This window comes from Ochotona curzoniae, unplaced genomic scaffold, assembly GCF_017591425.1.
Source record: "Ochotona curzoniae isolate NIBS_2020 unplaced genomic scaffold, NIBS_Ocur_1.0 contig_430, whole genome shotgun sequence".
NCBI classification, from domain to species: domain Eukaryota; kingdom Metazoa; phylum Chordata; class Mammalia; order Lagomorpha; family Ochotonidae; genus Ochotona; species Ochotona curzoniae.
In genome coordinates, this window is record NW_024466219.1 from 18,597,261 (window position 1) to 18,622,952 (window position 25,692).

Sequence of the window (25,692 nt, forward strand, 5' to 3'; positions counted from 1 at the left end):
TGCAATTAAGAAAATAATGGGGAAAAATGCTCTGGGTGCTTCTAGGGACAGGTTCTCATCTTCAGTTCTGGGTTCAAATCCAGGTGACCCAAATCTCTGTAGACCTGAATTTTTCCCTCCAAGGCCTAGGACTGGGCTAGAAAGAATGGAGTGAACTGGAGAGAGCATTTTTGTCTTCAGCCCTACCAGTATGACATTCAATTCGTGTCATTTGCAGATTTGCCTCTTGGTAGCTATCCCAAAGGTCTTGATCTTGGAGAATCCACTTCCCTACAAAAATGTGCTAAGGGTCATTTTGGAGGTGGCTGTGGGAGAGGGCAAGGTTGCATAACCAAGTGACCTTGAGACATCCCTCAAATGCTATCCCCTTGGCAGCAGGGGGCATGAGCAACACATGTCTTGAAGGGTCACCATTGGGTCAGCAAGGAGAACTGACCAAGGACATTCTCAGCTCTTCTCCAAACTCTCTATGAACATCTGAGCAGTGGGATCTTGGAAATGTTCCATGTGCGTACTTTTCAAAGATCCCTGACTTACCTTCCCCCCATTTAGATGCCCATTCGGCCTCTGGGGCAGGGGCTGGCACCGAATATCCTGCCAGCTCTGAGGCTGGCCCTGGCGGACACGGGGGAAGGCCAAGGTGCAGTCGGCAGCCAGGTACTGGTACACCCGCCAAGTCTTGCCAAAGTCAGAGGAGCGCTCAATCAGCAGGCCAGCAGGCATGGGCCCCTACGGAGACACAAGTGGGACTGGAGCCTGAGTGACCGGAGAGAGGGAGGCAGGGCAGGCACATGATCCTAGAACAGACCTCCCATGAGAGAAACAGAAGGGGAGAGAGGAGACCCAGCAGGGGCAGGCAGGATCAGCAGCTTCAGGGTCCATGCAACCTGACAACCTGCAGGCCACAGTAGATTCTCCCAGGGGAATGGAGGCAGGTAACAGTGGGGAGACCTGCATTCCAGAAGGAGTGACCACTGGTTCGGCCCATCAGCAGGGCCAGGGCCAGCCAGGAGAAGCCCTTGCTTCTGTGCTTTACACACCCAATCACAGTGAGCCCGCCTAGCCCTGCATTCTGCCACGGCCATCGTTCAGGCAGGTCATGGTCTTGATCCATTTAACTGTCAATGCCTTGAACACCCCAGCCCTTTTTAAATGCATTTATTTCTACTACAAAGTCAAACAGAGAGATCTTCCATTCCCTGATTCACTCCTCAAATACCTACAATAGCTGGAGCTGGTCCAGGTTGAAAGCAGAAGCTGAGAACCAGGAACTCGGGCTGAGCCCTTCATGTAGGTGCAGGGACTCAAGTGCCTGACTGCTCACTTGCTCCTCCCAGAGTGCACATCGGTAGGAAATCAGAATCAGGAACAAAGCCAGAACTTAAGCCCAGGCACTCCAACATAGGATCGGGTGGCCCATGCAGGGTCTTAATTGCTGCTCTCAGTCTCCGACTGGACCCAGCCACTTTCCCCATGGCACAAGAGAGATCTTCCTGAATGGTTATGAGACCATGAGCCCCTTCAATGGATCTGTAAAGACCTAAAGATAAAATGCAAGCTCCTTGTCTTGACATGATGTCTTAGTCCCCTCCTTCAGTGATTCCATCCAATTCAGATGGCTCTACACCTTGGGGCAGGTGCTTGGCACAGAGGTTAAAGCCACCTGCGGGGATGCCCGCATCTCATATTAGAATATCTTGCTCAAGGCTCCTCTACTGTTTGTCTGTTTGTTTTAAGCTCCTGTACTTTTGATCCAGCTTTCTGCTAGTGCACAGCTTGGGAGCCAGAAGACGGTGACTCAAATCCTTGGGTCCCTGCCACCTACCTACAGGGGATACCCAGGTGGAGCTCCGGGCCTCTGGATTTGGCTTGGTCTAGCACTGGTTGTTGTGGGCATTTAGGAGTAAACCAGCAGATAGAAGATAGTCTGACCTATCTCCTTCTCCCTCTCCCCCATCCTCTTCCAAATACAATGAAAATAAATACAATTTTGTAAATGCCATCGTGATAGTGATGGCAGCCAGCTTGTGCTCAGCAGGCTCCACCTGGGTCCTCCATATCTAGTCCGACCTTGGATACACCTGCCACCACATACAGACAGCTCGCTTTTCTTTTCAAAACATTCTGCAGGCTGTGTCATGTCTCTGCTTTAAAAAACAAACAAACAAAAAAAAAAAAAACACAAAAAAACCTTTGCCCCATTAGTCCTGATTAAAACTTGAACTCCTACTCATGAGCAAAGACCCCTGTGTTCCCTGGACCCTGGTTGTCTTCACCTTTTATCTGCAGGTCCCATGCCACCCTTGGTGCATGTCTCAGAGTCCTGCTGCCTGCGCTCCTTCTGCCTAGAATACCTTCCTGGTGAGCTCTCACCTGCCAAAACACCCCTGGTCCCTGGAGACCTCACTGCCACTCTCTCTTTACTGTGCATCTTTCTGCTCCACCATACTGTCTCCTCATCCACACCCCTGTCTCCCTTTTTCAGGAGCAACCCCATGATTTCCAGGTAGTGTCATGCTTTTTATTCTTCTGTCACCATAACAGGATTTCTCAGCTGGCAAACACCTTGATTTGGGTCCTTCTGAGTCCATTGGTCTGTCCTGCGCATTGTACAATGACAAGCAATGTCCCTTTTAATCACCATAGGTCAAGAAGATACAACCAAAACTGTCTCTGGAAAATGTCAGATCTCTCCTAGGAAATGGAAAGGCAAATCTGTCCTCAGTTGGGAACCAGTACAATATACTGTAGATGCCTTGCCTGTCTTGCTTGCAGTGCACCCCAGCACCCAGCACATGAAGGTGCTTGGCGCACATCCGTTGGATGAATGGTGAGTCCTGAGTCAGCTCCCCCATCCTATTCACATCTGTAAACTTAGCTCCCAGGTGGCAGCCCCCTGCACCCCGCCCTTCAAACCCCTCTCACACCCCTGGCTGCCCTCGCACCCCTCCTCGGTGATACACATTCTTGCCATCTCCACTTCATGGTCCTGGCACATACTCCTCCTATCTGCCCTTTACCCTGCCAGCGCTAGGCTCTGAAGGGTTCCTTGTCTGTCTTCCCTACTTATGGCAAAAACAGCTCAAGGTCTATGATTTTGTTTTATTCATATTTCAATCTTTAACACATAACATTAACATGCAATCAGTATTCAATAAGACAGTATTCTGCAAGTTTCGTGGAAAATTAAACTAAAGATAAGCTCATTTTGGTCCAACAAATTTTGAAATTCACGCATAGTTTTTGTATAACACACTTTCCATGAGCTGTCAGAAGACCCCTCATACATGTATGGTGAGATTTGACAGGCTAATGAGTGGGTGTGTGATAATACAACAATGAGATACTTAGCCACATGCATGCAGGTGAACATCGCCCTTCAAAGTTGTCACCTTTAGAGACTGGGCATTTATTCAAATGACTGTCATTTCTCAAAATACTCTTGACCTTTCCTTGGGGCAATGCTTTTCGAGCCAACTTTCTCAGTCATGTCAGAAATGTAGTCCTATTGCTTTCTTTTCCAAGTTCATTTTTAACTCCTGGAAACCCTATCACCATTGCTGATCATCTCGTCTTTCTAACCAAATTTGATCCTTGAATATTGGAGTATTTCTGTACCACAAATCAAATCAAATCTTCTCTGTAAAGCAAACAATAATCTCACAGGTGAATTAAAATACTCTCTTCGGAGGAGTGTCTCAGGAGGCTAACAGCCAACTCTAAACACCTGAGAAGTGAAGGCACCGAATGAATGAGGGTCAGCTGGGAAAACTGCTCCACAGCGCATCTTTCACGAGGATGGGGCCGGTTCTGGGCTGTCTGTTAAACTCTATCTCATGTGCAAAGTCATTAAAACAGAGGACACTGAGAAGAAGCAATTGTACAATAAGCAACCAGCCCGGTGGAACTAACACTCCACAAAGCTGAGTTGATTACATAAGTTGAGAATAGGAGATACAGAGAAGGGAGGGTCCCCCTGCCAACCTCAGGGCCACAACAGGGAGCCTAGAGGTGCCACCACACTCCCTCAGCTGTCGCCATGGCGTAGGTATGCTTACTAAGAGTGTCTTGCTACGAGTATCACCTAGCACACAGCACCATCACCCTCAACCTGGGGAGGCAAGACACACCCTGTGTCTAAGCCCACATGACCCAGGGTCTCCTCTCAGGAAACTTACCTTAAAATCCATCATGATGTCGTGCAGCTGGAATCTGCTGTCCAGGTCCAGCTGCAGGGAGACAGGGCTCACATCTGGAAGGACAGAAAATGGAAACTTAAGGCCACAGCCTGGAAGACTCACTCTGCGCTTATCCAAACTCTCTCTTAAGAAGAGAGCTACATGTCAGTATGTTTCTGTTTATCTGTTCTGGACTCTCTCTGCTCAAGGCCAAATTTCCTCTCCTTCCTTCCCACCATATCCCGATACCTTCAATACCTACTGGATGCAGTTCTGTTCCCAAGATCAATTCCTTCCCAAAGCCCACCCATTGAGACTGAGTGGAGCGGAACAAAAGCATCCCTCCCTCTTCCAAGCTCCCCTTAACCTGTAAACACTTCTACCCATGGCATCCCGCAGGCTCTGAATACAGAGGCAGAAGGCTCTGCTTGCCAAGCACCCACACCTTGTGGCCTAAAGAGATGCCTGAGAGAGAGACAGGGGGCTCCCAGGCGCCCTCCACCCACACCCAATCTGTAGCACCTCCACCAGCTTTGGCCCCTGTAGGTGGCAGGCACTCACCGTTCTGTGACTGCCACCAGCGTGTGGGGCCCGAGGATGAAGCCACGTTCTCCACTCGGTGACCGTTGTAATTGTGCGGCAGCCTGGAGTCACACTTGCAGCATTTCATCTGCCACTGTGAGCGAGGAAGGCGGCAGGAACTTAGATGGAGATTCTGGAGAGAATCCCCTTGTGCCCTGACAGCCTGATGCGATCATTCTGTTGGGGCTACCCCGGCTTCATTAACACACTTCGAAGGATGACTCTCATCAAGCCAGGCTATTAACAGGTTGCCTTTTCATTCAATCCTTTGTGCCTGTCCCTCCTGTCCCACAGCATGTGAATAGTAAATACAGTTGGGAAAGACACTTAGGATAATAAAAGAAAATGATTTTAATACACAGAACTGCCTGGAAGAGAAACTTGAAATGAATGTGAAGAGAAGGAAGGAGGAAAACACACATTCATTTACCACCTTCTACTAGACCCGGGTCAGGAAGCTTCCTGTCTAATTTCATCTAACTGTGGCAGCCTGAACAAAGTGGAGTTGCTGAGGATTGGAGAGGGGACAACAGAAGAGGTCAAGGTCAGCGGGGGTTCCTATGATGGCTCGAGTTTCTGCTCTGTAAACCGAGGCAGGTTGGACGAGCAGCGTTCATTCTTTCCACAAGCACTGTATCCCGGATCCTGCTCTGGCTCTGTGGTCAGCACCGTGAACCAGGCCTTCAGGGAGCTAACACCTTGGAGACTTCAGATAGCCTTCAAGGGCTTCCTGCACGCTGGGACAAGAAGGTATTTGCCAGGCTCCGTAATGCCTGCCAATGGGAGAGATGCTGGCCTAACTGGGGAGGTTCCCAAGAGGCCACACATGTGCCCAATAAGCCTGACCTATGTCTGTCCTTGGAGTGAGACAAGCCTCCATGGCAGGACAGAGGTGACCATGACCACAAAGATCACGTGATGCCTGTTCCTTGACTCTGTGCCCATGCATAAGTGCATGTACTCCTTTTATTCATCACCCTACACACATGCATCACATGACCTGGTCCCAGCTCCCCCATATCTTCACTAACTAACCCTGACCCCAAACCCCGTGCCCAGCTTCAATCACATTGTGCCAAGAGCTCCAGAATCACTGCCCAGTAGAAACAAGGCTCAGCTGAGATCCTCCTTGTCCTGCAGGTTCTCCTGGGTAGGACTCTGCAACACCCCAGGTCTCGGCTCTCCATTGGTGCCACCCAGCAGAGCCCAGAAGCAGCCCTGTGATTCTCCCGGCTCTCCTGTGTTAGAATAGCTCAATCTGGAGGAGGCAGGGTACATACACAGGGCCTGTGCCTCATGTCCTAGACATGGCCTCAACAAGCACCCTGATGCTCGGCCAACAAAGCTCAAGCAACAGTGAACACAGAAGGGGAACTGCAGGTTACTGACCCCAAGACGCCAATCCAAAATAAATGAATTACCCACATATGCACTTCCTAGGGCTTCAGAGCGTCCCAAAATGCAATCACTAATGCTTTGGGTGTTTACAGCTCACAGGACAGCTGCCACTGCCCACCTCTTTCTTCCCGTTCACTGTCCATTAGCTTGCCCTGCTATGGTCTTTTTTTCTGTGATTTATTTATGTGAAAGGCTGAGTGACAAAGAGGATGAGGGAGAGAAGTGGGAGCCAAGGGGAGCAGTACTGTGACACTGAGGGCTCAGGTGCCAATTGAGACATCAGCATCCAAGACTGGAGTGCCAGCTACCCTGCTTCTAGTCCCTATCACCCCCATGGGAGATCTGATCTGCAGTCAAATGCTCTACCACTGAGCTATACCCCTGCCACCCCATGGGAGATCTGAAGGGAATTCTAGTCTTGTGCTTCTACCTGGCCCAACCTTGGCCATTGTAGTCATTTGGTGAATGAATCAGCAGAAAGGAAATCTCTTTGTCTCTCTCTGAATCTCCCCCAACTCTCTCTCTCTCTCCCTCTCTCTCTCTCTTTCTGTGTGTGTGTGTGTGTGTGTGTGTGTGTGTGTGTGAGTGTGTGTGTGTGACTCTCTCTGTCACTTTGTCTTTCAAACAGACAAATACATTTTCAGCAGTGTGGCACAGTGGGTAAAGCTGCTGCCTGCAACCTCAGCATCCCATATGGGTGTTGTTTTGTATCTTGCCTGCTGTACTTCATATCCAGCTCCCTGATAATGTGCCTGGGAAAAGCAGCAGAAGATGGCTCAAGTGCTTGGGCCCCTGCTACCCATGTGGGAGGCCCAGATGAAGCTCCTGGATTCAGAAAGCCCACCTCCAGTGGTAGTAGCCATCTAGAGAACGAACCTGTGGGTGGAAAATCTCTGTCTCTCCCCCTCTCTGTAACTCTGCCTTCCAAACTAAATAAATAAGCCTTTAAAAACAATCAAAATCCTTCAAAGACAGAGATTCACCCCACCCCCAAAGGACTCCCCAGTACCCAGTGCTAGAGCTGGGTCAAACCAAAACCACGAGCCTGGAACCCCAGCCAGGCCTCCCTGGGGTTCTAGGTGCTCAAGCACTTGGGCCGTCTTCCACTGCTTTCCCTGACGCAACCGGTTGGATTGGATCTGGTTGCAGCTGGATTGGAGCATGTGATATGCAAGCCAGAGCTGTGATAAAGGTGTCCCAGGATGAAAGTGGCAGCTTTACATAGGCCCTTATAATTTTTTCCATAGTGTCTGCTGTCAGAGTATGCATTTACTGTTGGTTTAATTTGGGGGGGCATTGTCTTTCTTCCCCTTTATAGTTGCTCATGAGGACAGCAACTTGCTTTCTACTACCTGGTTTCAATACAATAATATATTAAATGTGGCAATAAGCCTAGGTGAAGAGTTAGTCCCATTTTACAGATTAGTGCACTTAGGCACAGGGATAAAACATGATTTAAACCATCAGTTGGTCACCAGTATCAGCACCAGGGAGGATCCCTTTCCACCCTCTCTCATCTCTGTTCCTCTCTCCCAGTCCCTCTCTTTTCTTCCCCCTCTGCCATCTTCATCCTTTCATTTCCCTAGGGAGGTCAAGTGAGTGGCAGCCCCATGGGAAGCTTGGTCAAGGGTGACCATCTCTGTCTCAGCTCACATTCCCTAAGAGCTTGATCTGACTCTGAAGTTTATTGAGGAGCAGCGAGAGCCTATGGCAGAGGAGGGGGACTTAGGAAGAAATGTGACTTCTGCAGCAACTCACTCAGCTCGGTCCCCCCAGAGACGGGAGATCAGCATCCTCTCTGACAACGAGGAGGTTCCTGCTGAACTCGGATTCCCCTCCAGAACCCTATTTTGGTCCCTGGCTGTGAGCATGCCCTTCTGTGCACTCTGCCAGCCTCTCAGGGGCAAACTTTTCCACCAGCCATCCTCCGTCTGCACTCGGCACATGTCCTGAGCGGAGACAAGGGCCAGCTGCCTTCCGGCAGGGGAGGTAGCCTGTCACCAGAGCTCTCTCTCTCCCCGGCTCTGCTGGGAGCCAGTCCCAGCCCTCCCCTGGCCAGCAATGCCAGAAACAAGGCTCTTTCTTTCCTTGGGCGATGGGACAAGGAGCCAGAGGCTGCGGAAATGCCCTTGATACTCCCAAATGACGGAGGTTATGTAACCATTAAAAACACTGTTTAGAGACAATTTTTAATTGCATGATCGGGTGGGTAGAATAACTGTATTATGTTTAATGAAAGAAAAGAATTGGGCACAGACCTATGTGCTTATTAGGATCCCACGCGTGTCCCTTTAGGGCAATGGGAAATATTTGGAACGTGCTGCTATTGGAGGCAGAACCATAGGAAACTACTGCTCCTTACCTATGATGAGTCACTAACATGGCAGCTCCCTGCAGCCCAACCCCGGACAACTGGGAGTGAGATGATAGGTGTCATTCTTCCTTCTCTGCCACTTTTTAACATGTTCAAACTTTTAGACTGTGAAAATACCTTAACTTTCATACTCAAGAAAAATAGATGGTATTGTGAGAGGGAAAACAACAAAACCCTGAGGCTGTCCAATGTGTTCAGTTTGGGCTGCTCCCCAGCCTGTCTCCCTTCCTATACCCTCCCCATCATATCTTCCCCGGAGCAGTCTGGGGCACTCCACAGCTTCTCCACCTTCCTTTCACGTGCACACGCACTGATGAGGGGACCACATGGCCTCCTGGGCTCAAGACTACGTGCTGCTTGTCATAGGAACATTGCTAAAGGGGGGAGTTATCTTAGAGACAGGCTAAGCCAACAGGCTTCAGACAGGTATTTTAAGTAGCTCTGCTTGTCAAGCAGCTTCAGGGAGGGAGGCCTGAAATAGAGCAGCTTCTGGCAGGAGTCCACGTGAGGACGAGCTATGAGGGTTCCCATTCCCTCTGGGCCTCGGCTCTCCCTTCTGGGTCACTTTCATATGTTTGCCAGTAGAATGTGTCCACCTAAGAGTGCTAGCGTGCCGGTGGGTAGGCCCTTCAGTGGAGACTCTCCATTTCCACGTGCATTACGTGCCTCTGTTGCTCCCGGGGATGGAAGCTCTTGGCCACCACAGCAGCTGCCTCCTGCTCCGAGGTCACTTGGCTGGTTTCCCCTGGCCCTGCTACCATAGAACTGCAGTTATTATCAATTCAGCCTGTCAGGCCCTCAGCCAGTTTGGCTCCTACTTGCCCTCCAGCTGGAAAGTCTGGGCCTGTTCCCTTAGCCTAGAGCATTCTAGAAGCTCAGCAGTCTGGCTGAAAGACAAACCCTCCAAGAGAGCTGGGGAAGGGCACAAGCATGAGCAAGAGCCTGCAGGGCCCTGAGTCACAGTGGAGAGGGGTGGAAAGAGAAGCTCTGTGCCTTTGCAAGAACACTGAGCTAACTCTTGGGGGGAGATGGGAAAGAGCCTCTGGTTCTGCACTGCGTAGCTCCCTCCCAGGAGCCAGCTGGCGGGGGGAGTAGGGGGGTTGCCTGCATCCCCCCCGCGAGAGGCCACTGTCAGGGTCATGGCCGCCAGTCAGGGCCCAATGAAAGGAAGCCAAAACCTAAACAAGGCAAAAAAGCAAAACAAAAATCCAGCTGCCTTCAAGAAAAGACATTTCCTCCATGTCAGCCTCCTCCTTGGGTTTGGACAACTTAATGAGGTTCTGTTTGGCTCTAACATCTCATCAGAATTCTCCCCTGCTCCCACTTATCAAAGACACTCCAGGCCAGCACACAAAGGAAGCAGGGGGAAAACCAGGCCCTGGCTGCAGCAACTCTCTCACCAGCACTGTGAGGCAGGGCCGGAGGGGCCTGCACGCCCCTGAGCATCTAGGTCCCACTGCCATCTACAAGGCTCCCCAGTTATTTCTACATCAACAGGTGTTGCTGGCAAAGATCAGAAGCCAGTGCCTGCTGCAGGCAAGGGGTGACAGGAGGGCCCCAAGCTATGCGTTTCAACCTCATCGTTCTTTTTATTATGGAGTAAAACTTGGAGCTAGGCCTTAGCTCAGCACAGTCCTGCTCTCCACCCAAACCACTTTCAGAAAGGTTGTGTTTCTGAAGTTGATTATAGAGAAGATGTTTACCACACAGCCAAGAATTACATGGCACCGGCCTCTCTCTAGAGCACTGCGCATATATTATCTCATTTCAAACTCCCAGAAGTCTCTGAGGTTGGTATATTGCCTTTTGCAAATGGTGGCTTCCCCATTCTGCAGGGAACTGAACAAATGTGTCCAAACCTACACCACTGTAAACTGACAAAGATGAGACTCCTGTCCTAGACTGACTCCGAAACCTTCTTGTAAATTCTAATTCAAGGAGTCTGGCAGTCACAGAACAATCACTGGAAATGGCGGAGACAAGAGCTGGCTTACAGGACACTGTCTCCTTCCTTGTCTTGGGAAGGGTTCCCTCGACTCCAGAAGTAGTGATGTCCTTCTAGAACTAAGAGCACAGAACTGCTTTGTGCAGCTGGAACCCATGCAGGTTCTGCCAGCGACAGTGACCTCCCCCAATCCTCCTACAGGCAGACAGCAGAGGCTGGGCAATGGGTAGCATGGTACCCATGGCCTATGCTTAGCAACAAGGCAGTGAGAAGCTAAGCCAGCAAAGGCGTCGGGCTCCTCCAGGTTTGTCTTCAACCCTTCCCCCCTAAACATTTCCCCACTCTTCTATCCTTTACCACCACCACTCTCCAGCCCATAACAACCAGAACCCAAGAGCCTCACAGTTCCAGCAGCCCAAGTTTAGCATCTCTTGGGTGGCAACTCTCTCCCTCCCCACCACCAGCATCCCTTTGCATTTTCTTTTATCACATCAAAAACGATTAATCTGTATCTTACTTTCCAGGACTCTTCGCAAAATGTCATAGCTAAATTGTTGATAAACAAACCTTGGCTGTGTTATCAATTTAACTGGCCGTATTCCCAAGGATAACTACATGGAAAATAAGGAATTTAACAGTGTTTCACTGTGTGGAAATGGTAGGTGTTTTGAAGGTTTCAGATTTGCTTAAAGCTTCTAGGGAAGCAGATATTTTGGTCAGAGACAGGGTCCCCCTGACTCTAGGATAGAGGTCAAGTACGTCAAGCACACATCCTCTGCCCAAACGCTAACCTTCCCGAGGTTCAAGAACACAGACATGTGTCAAAGAAAGGCCATGGCTGTGGGTGTGGATGTGTGCACCTGAGTGTGGGTTCTTGTCCACGCATGTCTCTGCGCAGGTTCATGTACATGGATGTGAGTGCATGTTTGTGCATGCGTACATGTGGGTGTTGGGAAGGCAGGGACCTCCAACTGGCAACCACTCCAGTCTGTTTCTGAGCTGCAAAAATGACAGCTGTTTGATTTTCACAGTTAATTAACCTGAGGAATGCACTGTGTTAGAGTGTTATTAAGGCAACTGAGTAATTAAGATCCCCCCCCCCAAAAAAAAACAAAGTGATGTGGGGAGTGGAGATAAATAAAGCATTTTGGAGAGCACACTTGACACTGGAGGAGCTACTGTCGGGAGCAGAAACCAGAGCTGGATGTCGCTCAGACACAGCCCTGGTTCTTGAGGAGTGTGCACCAGCCCCGTGGACAGAGGGCACTGCCCAGGACACTCGCACTTGTGCATGACAGACTACTGCAGACCCCAGGGTCACCACACAGCCCAGCTGCCTCTGAGGAGCTGAACACGTGATAAAGGCTGACAAACCAAACTCCTTCCCTTCATTAGTATGGAGACAGCGGTAGAGAGAGGAGCCATGGCCTTCCCAAAGGTCTCACCCCTATTTAGAGATCCAAACCCAGACCAGAACTAGAGTCTTCGCTTCACTGGCACAACTAACTCCCCATCTGGCTAACATCAGAGGGTTCTCCGGCAGCCCTCTGGCAGAAAAATGGGCAGCCAGCACCTTCACCTTCGCGGGATGAAGGGGGCTGGCCTCAGGGATGGATGAATTTCAGCAAGGAATGTGAGTGTGCTTCCCGGAGGGAAGCAATGGTAGGGAGTGTGGGTCCCAGGCAAGGCATCCTCTGGCCACAGGCACAAGCACCAGGGGGCAGAATGAGCGAAGGGGCCAGGCAGAGCATTCAGCCCCTAACCTGCACTGTGCCCCGGCCCCTCTGCACACTTCTGCATACAACACTCACCACTCCCCTTCAAGCGGGTGCTGTCATTACTCTCGTTTTTCCAGAGACTCAGGCACAGAACAGAAGTGAATGAGAGTCACACCTTCAGATTAAAGAAATAATGGTGCAATGGGCTTGCCCAGAAATTAGGCAGCGGCTGGAAGAAATAAAATTAGGGGATGGGCTGGGAGTGCAGCCCCAAGCCATTCTGGTAAAGACCTGCTCAGGCCCAAAGCCAGACAGTTCAGTGAGAGGCTGCAGGGCCAAGTAAAGGACTCAGCAAAGCTGGCTACATCGAGGTCCACTCCCAGGACTGCAGCAGGAACCCACAGTCCACCAAAGGAAGCCCTTGAGGTTGATAGGATTTAGCTGATAATCAGAATTGGGTATATGAGGTACATGGATTGTCTGAGACCAGCCCGCATGAAAGAAGACACACTCAGGGCTGAAGAGTTGGGACAGTTGGGGAACAACTCCTACAGTTGCCATACACTGAGTTTTCCCTGTGCTCATCAGCTGGGTTAGGGGTAGGAGGTGGGAAGAGTTCGGCAGCTATAACCAAAGGTCACACCTCCCCACTGCCCTGATGCTCAGGTTATGGCAGTAGGTAGGCAGCAGGTGCTGAGGGACTTTGCACTGGGCTCAGGGCCTGCCATAACACCTCTTCATAGGAATAGAAGAAAGGCCTAGTCTTCAGCAAGGTGTATCTGCTGGTGGGAGCTGGCAGAGAGGGGATGAAGGTATAGTCACTAGGAAGGTGGCTCTGCATCATGGTCCCCTCATTTCCAGCTGCGACTGTCCAGGATGCCCCTCTATTTCTAACCCCTCCCATTCAGAACATGCAACACCTGTGTGCTGCAGTCAGAAGCTTGGGATCCAGAATGCTCCCAAATACTCCTGATACCGCAAGGGGATTATAACCACTTCGTGCAGTGCTACAAAAATTAATTGAGGTAATTTATGAAAAACATTTACTATGATGTCTTGAACACATAATACACAGCATCATCTCATAATAAATTAGGAGCTAAAAGTGGGGACCGCCACTGCAACACAACAAATTAAACCATCACCTGCCGTGCTGGCATCCCATATAGGCACTGGTTCAAGTCCAGCTGCTCCACTTCTGATCCAGCTCCCAGTTAATGTAGCTGGGAAAGCAGTGGAGGATAGCATGGGAACTTGGACCTCTGCAGTCTCTGGCTTCTGCCTGGCCCAGTTCCAGCTCTTGCAGCCACTTTGGGAAGTGAACCAACACATAGAATCTCTCTCTCTCTCTCTCTCCCTCCCTCTCTCTTTCCCTCCTCCCCCCAACTCTGCCTTTCAAGTAAATAAAATAAATGTTAAAAAAAAACACCTGAAAGTAGAACTCAATCGAGTTAAAATCTGAATTCCTAAATTATCACCCAGCCACATGGGTGTACCTGAAGAAGGTTCAAGGACTAGCAGGCATTGTGTGCCTGCAGGTGCATGTCCTCGGAGCTGGAACAATGGGTACCAAGAAGGCACAGTGTGGAAAAGCAGAAGGGAAGAGAAAGAAGAGAGGCAGAGGGCAGAGCATGATGCTGGTGGTCAGTCATCAGCTTATCCTCAAAGAGGAGCAAAGGGGGTGCCCTAAAGACCACCTCACCTAATTCTCACTGAGGGAAGAGTAGGCACCATCTCCTGTGCAATGGACTGGCAGACCTGGGACCACCCATCCTTTACTCCTTCTAAGAAGCCACATGGACTTATTTCCCTTTACAGAAAAAGCCAGTGTTCTCAGAGAACAAAAATAGCTGAGGTATATCCATCCCCAGGGTTGCAAAAGTCTAGACTTCTCTTTTGCAAGTACCTCATTTTGCTCTCATGGGGTTATTTAGGAGCTGGAAGTCGACTCACTGGGCAGCTGAAAGAGGCAGAGGGCAGGCCATGGAGAAGCCAAACACCCAGGCCTAGAGGGACAGAAGTATCCAGACAGGCCTGGGAGCAAGGGCCTAAGCTTGCTCCTCCTTGCTGAAGGTGAGTCAAACAGGATTTGGCATCAGTGGCATCAGACTCCCTGAGCTCTTAGGTCTGAGATTCTGTGGCAAAATGACGTGGGGAGAATGTGTGGAGAGGGAGCAGTTGGGCCCACTCTGTTACCTAGAAGCTCAATAGTGCCAGTCCCCTGGTGCCTGTGCAGTAATCTGGGCCCACAGCGGGCCCTCATCTTACCCAATGCTGTCAAATGGGTCTCCCACATCCAAGTGGGTGAGATGAAGCACCCACAGCCCTCCCCTGCTCGCTATCTCCAAACTCACCTCCTAGCACCATCCAGCTATGACGAAGAGTAGCCAAGGGCACCCAGGCCCACCACCCAGCATCCTGGGGACAAAGCAGCCTGGAACGTGGAAGCCACTGGTCACCCCTGTCTCCACCACGACCATATGGCTACTCTGTCCCTCTCCTTCCTTCTCTCCCCAACCCTCTTTGTTTCCCCAAAAGCCACAGACAGAGACCACTCCTCATCCATCTCCTGGTGCAAATCTGCGTTTTGAAGGCAGACAGATGGCAAATGAGATGCTGGAGACACAAGAAGGTGCGGAAGGATTGGATTTCCACTCCAGCAGATGTGAGGAGACCCCAGCTTGTTGAGGAGAAAAGGGAAGAAAGCCATAACTCCTGCCAAACAGGCCTAGAGGCAGTGGGCAAGGTCTGCAAGAGGGCCGGTTGCCCAGCAGGCAGTGGGAACAGGCAGTGTTCAGTTCTGACCTGAGTACTAAGAGGGTCTCTACCCTGCTTGAGAACCTCAGAGCACTCGCTCATGCATCTCCCTGATCCGGGTCCTTTGACAAAGCTGAGTGTTTTCCACCTGGTCCGGTCAGTGAGATATGTGGATCCTTAAGGTTGTAAGAGGAGGAAGCTCACTGGTTACACATGATGGACGCCAAACATAGAAAGTATACTTAAGGCTATTGTCACATATTCTCCTGCCAGCCCTGCCCCGCCACACTCTGACCCTGGTCAAAAAGACAGTGGCAAAAAATCATGTTACAACCACGCCAGCTGCCTCCCCCACAACATCCTAGTTCCCATGCATACCCATGGCCTTGGCTTATCCATCAATGATGGCACATGGGGTGCTATACCAAAGTTTATCTACTTATTTCCAAGACCTGAAACACTATCCTACCCTTGCTCAAGAGCTAAAGACAACAACAACAAAATAAAGAAAACTCCAGTTTCATCCAGCAGAAAAGAGTCACAAGTTCATTTTGAATACATTTTCTCTTGCCCAACCAACATGAGGTACAACAGGGCTTGGCTTACATTGAAGATACCCTATTATATTCAGTGAACAAATTATAGTGCATCTGCCCCATTCCACCCCACCTTCCTCCACAAAACAGGGCCTACCTCGCCATATTGGGTGCAGTAAGTCTCAGGCTTGGTTAGTCCACAGGTGGATGAAGCTCGGAGAAACCGGGTTCTGCCAATGAGCAGGTCCCCAACAGGAGGATAGCAGGCCCCACGGGAGCAGGCTTGCTGGGCACACAGGAGGCCAGGCAAAGCTGAAAGCACAGGAAGGTTATGAGATGCTGCTGGCATGAGGAGGACCACCTGGCAGGCCACCCCAGTATCCCCTGGGGTTGCTGATATTGGCAAGGCCAGATGCTCCACCTCACTCATGCTCCTAGTTCCTGCCTATGGCAAGGGTAACATTCCTGATACCATTAGATTTTTGAAAGACTGATTTCATCCACTATCATCTCAGTCTTGACAAGGACAAAGACTGGCAACCAGAGACCATAAGTGATCCTTAAGTGTAGCCTTTATATGGGGTTTTTGAGATCAAGTCAGATACACACACACACACTGGACCAGCAGGGCATGGTCCACAGCTCTTTTCAACAAGCTGACTGCAAGCAATGGCTGGACCACAGAGGGAGGTCTGTATTCTTTCCTCTCCTTTATCTGCAAAGGGATACAGTCATGCTCCAGCAGTGCCCAGCTATAATTCCCTGAAAACCCCAGAGTGCCAGCCAAGATAAATCTGGAGCTGGCTTCAGACTGCAAGGATGGAAGGTAAGCAGGTCAGAGAGCTCCCTTGGGTGAGAATAAGAAGGCACCCAAGAGCCTGTCAGGGAAGGAAGACAGTTCTCCCAAAGATACAGAGGAGTGGGGTCAGTGCTCCCACTCCCAGGCAAGAGATGACAAAGAGGCTTACACAGGGCAAACTTTCCTCCTCTCCAGGTGGCTGCCACCTCCACACTATGCAACAGGGTCCAGGGCGTTTGGAAGGAACACTTACCCAAACAGAGGAGAAGCAGTGGTCTCATCTTCAGCCAGTGGGTGGTTCCCAGAGAGGGCCTGATCTGGGGCAGAATATGACAGCCTGGGTAAAGCCATAGGAACCCAACAGCACACCAACCCCGTAGCCTCTGTCTCAGGACTATGAGCTCTCAGAGGTCTGTACCCAGGGGGTTGATGCTATAGGATATTTTTGAGCAGCAGGTCCATTTGTAGCCAAGAGTTTAGAAAGTGCCAGAGAGCCCTGGCCTCCTGGCCCAGCTGGCATGTGACTTCCTGAGGTGCCCCACCACCACCAAAATCCCATCCCCTTGCAGTGGATGAGGTTAGACCCTGCCCTGCCCCACAGGGACTGGCAGACCATGCAGGCACAGCAAAAAGCTGGGCTGGGCAGGAGGGTGCCAAGGCCTTGTTCCTGACTCAAGCAAGAGGCCTGGCCTTTTTCAGGACTTGCATGTAAACGGCCTACAGGACCACAGCAAGGGGGTCGAAGAGGGTGAAGGCCCGGAGGGGGTCTTCCCCAGCCATGGTTAGCATGGGCTCCAGTCCCGCAGGGGGGCGTATGTCACTCTGCAGCAGCCATAGCAAGTGGCTGAGATGCTGTGAGAACAGAGGCAGGTCTGGCAGTTTTTGAAAGGTGAGTGAGGATTTCAAGGAAACTGAAGGCAATCCAAAACATCTCCAGTTATGGGCCGGACTCAACATGAAGGAGGAGCCCGGCACTGCACACAGCAAGGATCCTGAGGGAGGCTGTGGGGGGCTCCTGGAAAGCCAGGGTGGGGCCTGAGGCAACCGGCCTCAACCTCACTCCCACAGGGCCTGTCAGGACACCCTGATAGCCTTGCACTCCTTTGTCCGTATACAAGGCAGGAACTGGGTGGGGGAAACCTGTGGTCACCTGAGCCCTTTCAGAGCAGAGCCTGATGCCCCAGAGCTGTGCCTCTCCATCATCTCCCAGAAAAGCCAGGGTCCGTGGCAGGAAGTTTCCCCTGCCCTGTCCCCCATGGAAAGGAGCCACTCTGAGCCAGCTCCCCCACTTCAATTCCCCAACCACCCTCTCCACTTCTCCTTTGTGCTCCCTCCAGATCTCAACCTGCTTTCTTCTAAGTCTCTGAGACACCTGTCAGGGTGGAAAAGCAATCCCAACAGCAGCAGATACACTCACCTGGCTGGCCTTCTTCGGGACTGGGAAGGCATGAGACCCAGGTCCCAGGCACCCACAGAAGAGGACCTGTCTCTCTCCCCCGACCCCAACCAGCCCCTACTGCGCAGGGGAAAGCATGGACTGTACCTGGCTCCTGTGCTACAGCGTTGTTCACTCCAGAGGGCCTCTCTTGGGAGCGCCCCTTGAAGGTGGGGGGTCCCCTCTCCCGACTTCTGGTTTTTAAACAACAGCCTCACCTCTGGAGACTCCCCGGCTGGGCGTAGCCCACAGCAGGCAGGGCGGACCGCAGGAATCTGGCACGCCCCAGCTGTCGTCACCGCACCCCCGCCTCCCCGAGATTGAGACTGGGTAAGTGGGTTGGTCCCTGAGACCTCGTAGCCCGCTCCACTGGTGCCCACCTGCCTGTGGGCACTGGAGGGAGAGGCACCACCCACAGCAAGCACTGGGCAGCTGTGAGTGACCCTGAGAGGCCAAAACTCCTGGTAGGGGGTCCCTCATGGGTGCCAGGCACTTTGCCCAGACAGAGGAATCAACTTCCTCTTGTGCTCTAGGCTCCCAAGGACAAAAGACCAGATCAGAGTTTGTGGGAAAATGTTTAAAAAAAAAAAAAAAAAAAAAAAGACAAATGATTACACTAGAAGACTCCAGCATCCAGGACCCTGGAAAGCACCAGACCCATCCTATGTGGGGGAAAACAGTGGAAAATCCTGGCTTCTTGGGAAATTTGGAGGCTTCTTAAAAGGCTACAGGTCATCAGGAAGGAGCTGAAGCTTAGCTCATCCCAGGCGAGCTTAAAAGGAAAGAACAGGGGAGCTGGAGGCAAACGCATTCCTGGGCTCACTCAGCAAGCGCAAGGGGTTGGCAGGGAGCCCTGCGACAGGTAACTGCCTGTGACTCACTGCCCCCAGCTCCAGCAGCGCTGGTCTCCTGGCCCCTCCCTCCCGGGTCAGGAATGCCCGCCTGGAGGGCCAGAAATCAGACCTGACCACAAGTGGTGGAAACAAAGGCTGAGATAGGGCAGGACTAATGCAGTCAGAGCAGACTGCACCTGGCCGGCTGCCAGGCCCCACCCTGGATAGAGCTTCCCTTGTGGGACCCATAGCGGTTCTTGAACTGGGGCTTCAGGCCACTGCATATAGTCCTCACAGGTCCAGATGGAATGACTGTATGCATAGGATACTCTTCCCCACCAGATTAGGACTCAGGGCAAGGGGAAGGGCTCCCAGCCCAGACCTTGACCTCGCAGCACCTGCACTGGCATCACTGTGGAATGTTAGTGCCGCCCATATGCCTTTTATAAGGAACTCACAGCTTAGCCATTCCAGTCCGTCAGCATCTCCTAAGCAGAAACTCCTCAGGGCTGCAGGGTTATGTCCAAAACATTGGCTTGAGGACCCTTAAGGGAACAATAACCAGAGATGAAAATGCATTTCCACCCCTCAGGTTCTAATTCAGCCCTGGGACGGGTGGTGAGAGAGAGACTGTAATTAGCCAATGGGCAGTTAGTTGCTGTGCTGTATAACTGCTACTCCAACAGTCAGTGTCTTGTCTCCTGTCAGCGATCTAGTGAAGTCTGGCTGAACTCAGCAGGTCAGGACAGCACACGTAGCTGCCCACAATCGTCTCCTCCTGTATGACACAGAGCAAGCCCCACTGAGTCCCCTTCAGAAGGCCCTTCAGACCCCCTGCAACATAAGTCCTCCTATCTTGTGGGCTCATGCTCTCTCTCTCTCTACTTCCCCAGCACCCTGAACTCCAGGTGTCCAGGAAATACCCTCTGCCTAGCCCCAGAGGATGTGACCAAGAGCTCGGTAATCATTAACTCAGCAGAAAGAAGGTGGTGAGGCAAGCCCAGGTCCTCAGTGGAAACAAAGGAGGCAGTGCAAGCAGGTGGAGTGGCTGGGCCCTTTAAGGCTCCCCTCCCCCTTTCTGAGCCCAGGTAAGCAAGCACTTGCAGTCTCAGACCTAACAGGCTTGGGCAGGTCCTAGGACTGGCTTGGCTTACAGCAGGGAAATGTGGATTGCTCTGCTCAGGGCCCCTCCCACAAACTTCCCAACCAAGCTCAGGAAACTGCCTATGCAGACCCCAAGGGCAGCCCCATTAGCCTCACTCTTCCCTGATTGTCCCCCAGTGGGAATCCAGGGGCTTTATAAGTTCAAGTCCTATGCTTAGAGACCACCAGCCTGTAAGAGAGGCCAAGGCTGGGTTAGGGTCTGGTCAGAGCTGCAGGGTGGCATGCACCTGTGAGTCTCCTCTGGGCACGTGTGTTCTCTCCCTGCCACCGGCTCCTGTGTCAGAGCCCTCGCCTCCCCCTCTCCCCTGAGATGGCTCAGAAATAGTGCCAGGGAAGACATCCTCCAGCTCTGGGTCTCCCTCGCTCATGTTAACGCACCCGCAAATTCAATCTACTGCCCCTTCCAAAAGTAAACAGGATCTACTCCCACCTTCCTAGCCCTAGCCTCTCCTGGGATGTTCGCAGCAGCCTACAAGAAAGAAAATCCCCATACTCTGGGTCATGTGACTCTGCAGGTCAGAGGCCTGCACAAGCTCCCCCCACCCCCACCCCACCCTCAGGACCCAGGAAGTCTATGAGGGTCTGCAGGAAAAGCAGCAAGCTGGTGACTGCATTACCTTTCTGTGGTCACTGCCCCCTGTGGCCCTCCTGGCCTGTGCTCTGGCCACGCAGCCTCCGTAAGGGGTCTCCACATTGCCAGCCTGCTGCTGCCTGGGTTGCAGCTGCTCCCATCGCCCGAAGCCCTCTCCTTCTGCACATGTGCATATCTCTCTTACCTTTTGCCAATTTGCATGCATATCCTGACCTCCCCACCACCCCTCTGGAAACCACCACCAACTCCCCCGCCCCACCTACCCCATGCGATTGGTAGCATGTTATTTGCATTCTTTGGCAGCACTCAATATCTCCTATCCAGCTACAGTATTTGCCTATCCTGTGTATTTTGGTCTGGAATGTGATGTCCAAGAGGGTGAAGCTTCCTGTCTAATTTTTAGAGTCCCCGGCAAACAGTAGGTGCTGGCCATTTGTGGGCTGAACTGGTTCATGCAGCAGTTGTCTGCCACTGGTTTGGTTTAAGGTACTCTCTTGCCTTTGATGTATGCTTGCATTCTCAGAGGGAATGGTCCAGGCTTTGGATCACCAGCTTGCGACAGTGTGAGAGTGCTTCTTAGAGGTGACCACCCCCAGATTACATCAATGTCACCCTCTTGGTACATGCAATATCCTCCTTTGCCTGCATATCAGTGGTTCCTGGCAATGTCTCTGAAAGGTTGTGGGGGTGGCATTAGAAGCCACTGTCCCTAGTATCCATCTGTCAGGTTCCAACTGTCCAAGTTGCTAGGGAGATTGGCCAGGATTTGTCAAATAAGAAGTAACAAGAGAGGGTGCATGGAGGGAGGAAAGGAAGAGGAACAGGAGAGAAGATAAGAGCCCCTGGTCCTGGCTGGGACTTGCAGGTGTTGGAGGCAGGGCTGTCGGGTGAGTAAGGCTCAGACTTCACCGGAACAACCGTGAGTCATGGCTGAGTCCTGCTCTGCGGGACAGGGTGGACTCCTGCACTGGTCCTGGGCACTGGTCCTGTGACTAACCTGGTGTGGTCCTGTGCTCCAGTATGACCACTCAGCTGTCTAGACAACGGGATTCTCTTCTATGAATCGCCCCAAAACCCAGTAAGAAAGTGGGCCTTGTGTGTTAACAAGGCTCAGATAGGAGGCAGGGGCTGTCAACAAGCAGGAACACAGCCTGGCACAAAGTGACTCAATTCCATGCCCTTCCAGCTTCCTGCCTCCCCCTAGCCCCCAGCTGTACTAACCTACCCAACCTGAATGCTCCCCCAACAAACATCCATGCACACCGGCTTGATGGAGGTCAGGGAAAAAAGCTGGCAGTCAGCCTAAAACAACCACGATTAACATTCAGTGAGATCCATGGTGTGCTAAGCACAATTCTAAACTCTTCACACATTAACTCATGGAGTGCCCATTACATTCCTGTGAGGCACCGTCTTCATTGGCCTTCCTTCACAGGGGAAGAAAAAGAGGTTCAATTTCAATAACTTCGTTTCAGCTAAGAACCGGTGATCCAAGCCCACACCACAGTATCAATGGCTCCCCCATTACAAGAGCCAAGAATGCACCACGTCACCTAAACACCTATCCCCAGCCTTGCTGACCAGGGTCGACTGGGCTCCAGACTCTACCCAAGACCACTAGCTCAAACCTCTCTGTGCTCTTGTTCCAACTCACAGGGTTGGGTTGGGTTGGGGTTGCCAAGGGTGACTCTAGCTGAGCAGATGCCATCAGACGCCTCTGGGCTGGCTGTTCATCCTGACAACCTGTCCTGTGGGCACAGATAGGGAAGGTGCTGCCTCTACTTCCTTCTCTTGCAGGCTGGCACAATCCAGCAGGGTTTCCCCTCTCACCCACAGGGAGCTGCCCCAGGTGAGCCCTAGAGCCTGCTCACAGGGGTGTAAGGCAGATGAGGTGACTGTGCAAACAGCACCATCAGCCAACAAGATTAAGCCAAAAGCATGACAAGGGGGTGACACAACTTCCCCTCTGCAAAGGAAGGGGATCCCCTGACCCAAAGGCGAGCTCCTGGGCCACCTCAGAGGCCTCAACTCCTTCAGCCCGGTCCCATTTCCCAAGGCACTCCCCCCAGCAGCCCACCCCACCAGAGGGGTGCAGTCCAGGGTAGCCTGCAGCTTTGGTGGAGCCTGGTGGCAGGCATGTGGCAGACTGGCTCATGCTGACAACTGGCCTATGGCCACACCCTCTCCTCTATCCCAGCCATCTCCACCTTTGCCCTATTTATTTTGCCATTGACCCCTGACAGTGAGGTTCTCCGGACCCAAGTCCAGCTCTGTAACCTTTGGACACAAATTGGCTGTACGGAGCTTGCCATGTGGCCATGGCCCAGTCTCACCCGGAAAAGAAGAATATACTGGGCTGAAAAGTAACCTCTGGCCACTTGGCATGTAGGGAGCTAGTGGGAAAAAGAAGACCAGGAATGCCCAGGAGGGAGGAGGGACACATGTATTGTGAGATCTACACCTTACACTGTCCGAGAGCTGCCCTGGAGGACTTTTGAACCAATTTCTAAAAGGGCCACTAGAGAGACAAAGGTATTGACATTTGAGGGCTGAGGATGGACACCTACGTACCTTGTGGTTGGGGAAGGAAGGGAGTAAGTGTGTCAGCTCCCTGTCTGAAATCAACACCAGCTAAGGCAGAGCCTGGAGCAACATTAGTGTCTGTGCAAGGGCTTGACCAGGGGCCAGCTGTTTCATAGTTGGTAAATCAAGCACTGGATTATACTGGTTCTCACTCAGTCTGGCCCTTACAATTACTTGGAATGCATAAAAGACCAGATACCAAGGGCAGCCTAACCCAGACATTCTGCTGGCTTGCTGACAGGCTGGGACATTCAATGTCACAAGGTTTGCTAGGCAATCAGAGCACCACGCCTGGACTGGGAAGCTCAGCAGTCACTTCCAGCACATCTGCTTTAGAGAGGCACCGTGCAGAAAGCAGTCAAAAGCCAAGATCAAGCCCTGGTCTGCACTCGCCACCCATGTGACAAGGCAACTTGGGTAACATCAGAAAGTAGTCACAACAGCTCTATCTCATGGGTCCTGTGACCATGAACAGCACTGGTGCCCTGTGAGTCCCAGCCCAGCACCTAGCTGCACATGTGCTACAAAAAGACTGCCCTTAAGTACATGTCATCCACAGGGGTGCAGGGCTTTTGTTGTGGTTAACAAAGGGAACAGCATACCCATCCAGAAGTTTCCTAACTCACTAGCTGGGTAAGTGAGCTGGCTTCAGCTATTCCCCTTCTCTCCCACCAAAGCCCCAGACCCCAAACTGTGAGGCTGTGATACCCTCTTCCTTGGGGGCTGCAAACTCCCCAGTAACCAACACCCAGAACAAAAGGGAAAAGAGGTGCTCAGGGGCTCTGCTAGCTAAGTTCCCTGCAGGTAGGGCAATGTTTCTATAACGCTTCACTCACTCTGATTGTGCACATTAATACTTGTTATTAATCACTCTGATTGTATATCAATAGTCATTTTCCCAGACAGCTTTTGAACGTTACGCCCCTGATGGTTCACACTCTAAGTGAAGGCATGTAGTCAATTGAGAAAGTTGGATCATGGTGCAAGAAAAACCTGGTCAGGGAAGGGGGGCAGGGAAACCCAGTGAGTCGGGCACTTAATAAAGACCATAGTCAAAGCTGATCTGCACAGCGGGTTTGCAATGTGCCTGAGGGCAGCCAAGGAGAAGGGACCTTTTTTTGAAGTTACTTATTTTTGTTGTTATTTTCCCTCCAAGTCTCTGCAACCACAGCTCAAAGTCTGGTCAATCTCTCTCCTGCCAAAAGCTATGAGTCTTCCATCTCATTCTTTCCCCTCTTTAGAACAAAATTCACACCTGTCCCTCCCCACTGACCTAAAATAGCTATCAACAGATTTTTAAAACCTTGGAAATGTTTGCTGAAGTACTACTAACGGAGAGAGTAAAAGCGGAAGACAGGCTTGCATAAAAGTCAATGTAACGCTAAAGAAAAAACAAGTCCTCAGAGAGAAAACAAGGAGTATGCTAGCATTCAACAACCAAGCATTATACATTTAGCAATCTCCCTCACTGGATTTCTCTCCATATTTGCATCTGCCATGATGGGAAAAAATCAGTAACAGTGGAATGATTCAGGGTGAGGCGCTGACACTGCCCCCACTGAGTTACCCATGACTCATCTTTCCTCTCTCTGCTCCCTGCTTTAGCCTGAACCCCTTCCTGCTAAAGCCACAAATTGCTTGAGCATTTCCTCTGCAGCTTCTATCAATCATCACAGATGTGGTAAGACATAGGTTCCTCTTCTTCTTCAAGATTTATTTATTTGTACTGGAAAGGAAGATTTACATAGAGGAGAAACAGAAAAAGGTCTTTCATCCGATGGTTCACTTCCCAAGTGGCTGCAATGGTCAGAGCTGAGCCGATCTGAAGTCAGAAGCCAGGAGCTTCTTCCGGGTCTCCCACATGGGTGCAGGGTTCCAAGGCTTTGGGTCATCCTCTACTGTTTTCCCAGGCCACAGGCAGGGAGCTGGACGGGAAGGGGAGCAACTGGGACAGGAATCAGCGCCCATATGGGATGCCACATTTGGAAGGCGAGGATTTAGCCACTGAGCCATCAAGTCGGGCCCAGATTCCTCTTCTTAAACAACATTGCTGCTGGGTGCTGCTTAGTTTGTTCTATCAAGAGAGCTCTCAGCCCCAATCCTCAGATAGATATAAGAAGACAGAAGGAAATATAGAAGGGAAGAAGGAAGAGAGAAAAATGTGAACTAAAGATACCGCGATCGTATCTTCCTCAGTGATAACTGCTTGTATATGCTGGGGAAAAGCAAAAATAGGTCGAGCCAGATCACACATCTTTATGTTGGGGAAAGAACTCAAATGACTAACCCCGTCCCACTGTGCCTCTCCTGGGGGAATTCTCCCAGGATAATGCTGCCTGATTCTAATCTTTTGCAGTGTTCATTCGGAATGAGTATGAGGCATCTAGTTGCTTTATTTCCTAAATCTGGCAACTTCACATTAGTAGGATTTTTTTTCACCTAATCTTGTGACTTCCTGACTTATTGTAACCTGGTCATCTTTCAAAGACTCTCCATAATTGTCCTAGAAACAGGATGCTTAAAGGTGAACCCAGGTGCTGTGGTGTCTAGATGTCCTAGGTCCCTTTGCCCAAAGTCAGTTCAGATAAAAGACCAGGGGCTGAGCCCACAATGTACAAGGAAACCTGTCCCTCCCACGTCCGTGTGCTCCGTGGGTATGGTGGGTTGTACTTATTCCATTGTTTAAGTGTTTTCTCACAAGGAACTAGCTATATGTTATCCTGAGAGAACAGAAAGGAACAAAATCCCATTCCGACTTCTTGCTATGGTCCAGGTTCCATTTGAAGTTATGTATTTAT

General features: G+C 51.2%; 1 protein-coding gene across 1 annotated transcript in view; it reads right to left on the bottom strand.

The window, feature by feature from the left end:
• The window catches only part of LAMB3 (laminin subunit beta 3), a 35,529-nt gene extending 18,961 nt beyond the window's left edge, over positions 1-16,568 (bottom strand). Inside the window, exons 1-5 of the mRNA XM_040985287.1 lie at positions 16,541-16,568; positions 15,646-15,800; positions 4,740-4,854; positions 4,179-4,252; positions 538-729 (exon numbers count right to left, since the gene is read on the bottom strand). Coding sequence (XP_040841221.1) covers positions 538-729; positions 4,179-4,252; positions 4,740-4,854; positions 15,646-15,800; positions 16,541-16,568 — 564 coding nt within the window. The remainder of the gene's footprint in view (positions 1-537; positions 730-4,178; positions 4,253-4,739; positions 4,855-15,645; positions 15,801-16,540) is intronic.
• Between the last annotated feature and the right edge of the window lie 9,124 nt (positions 16,569-25,692).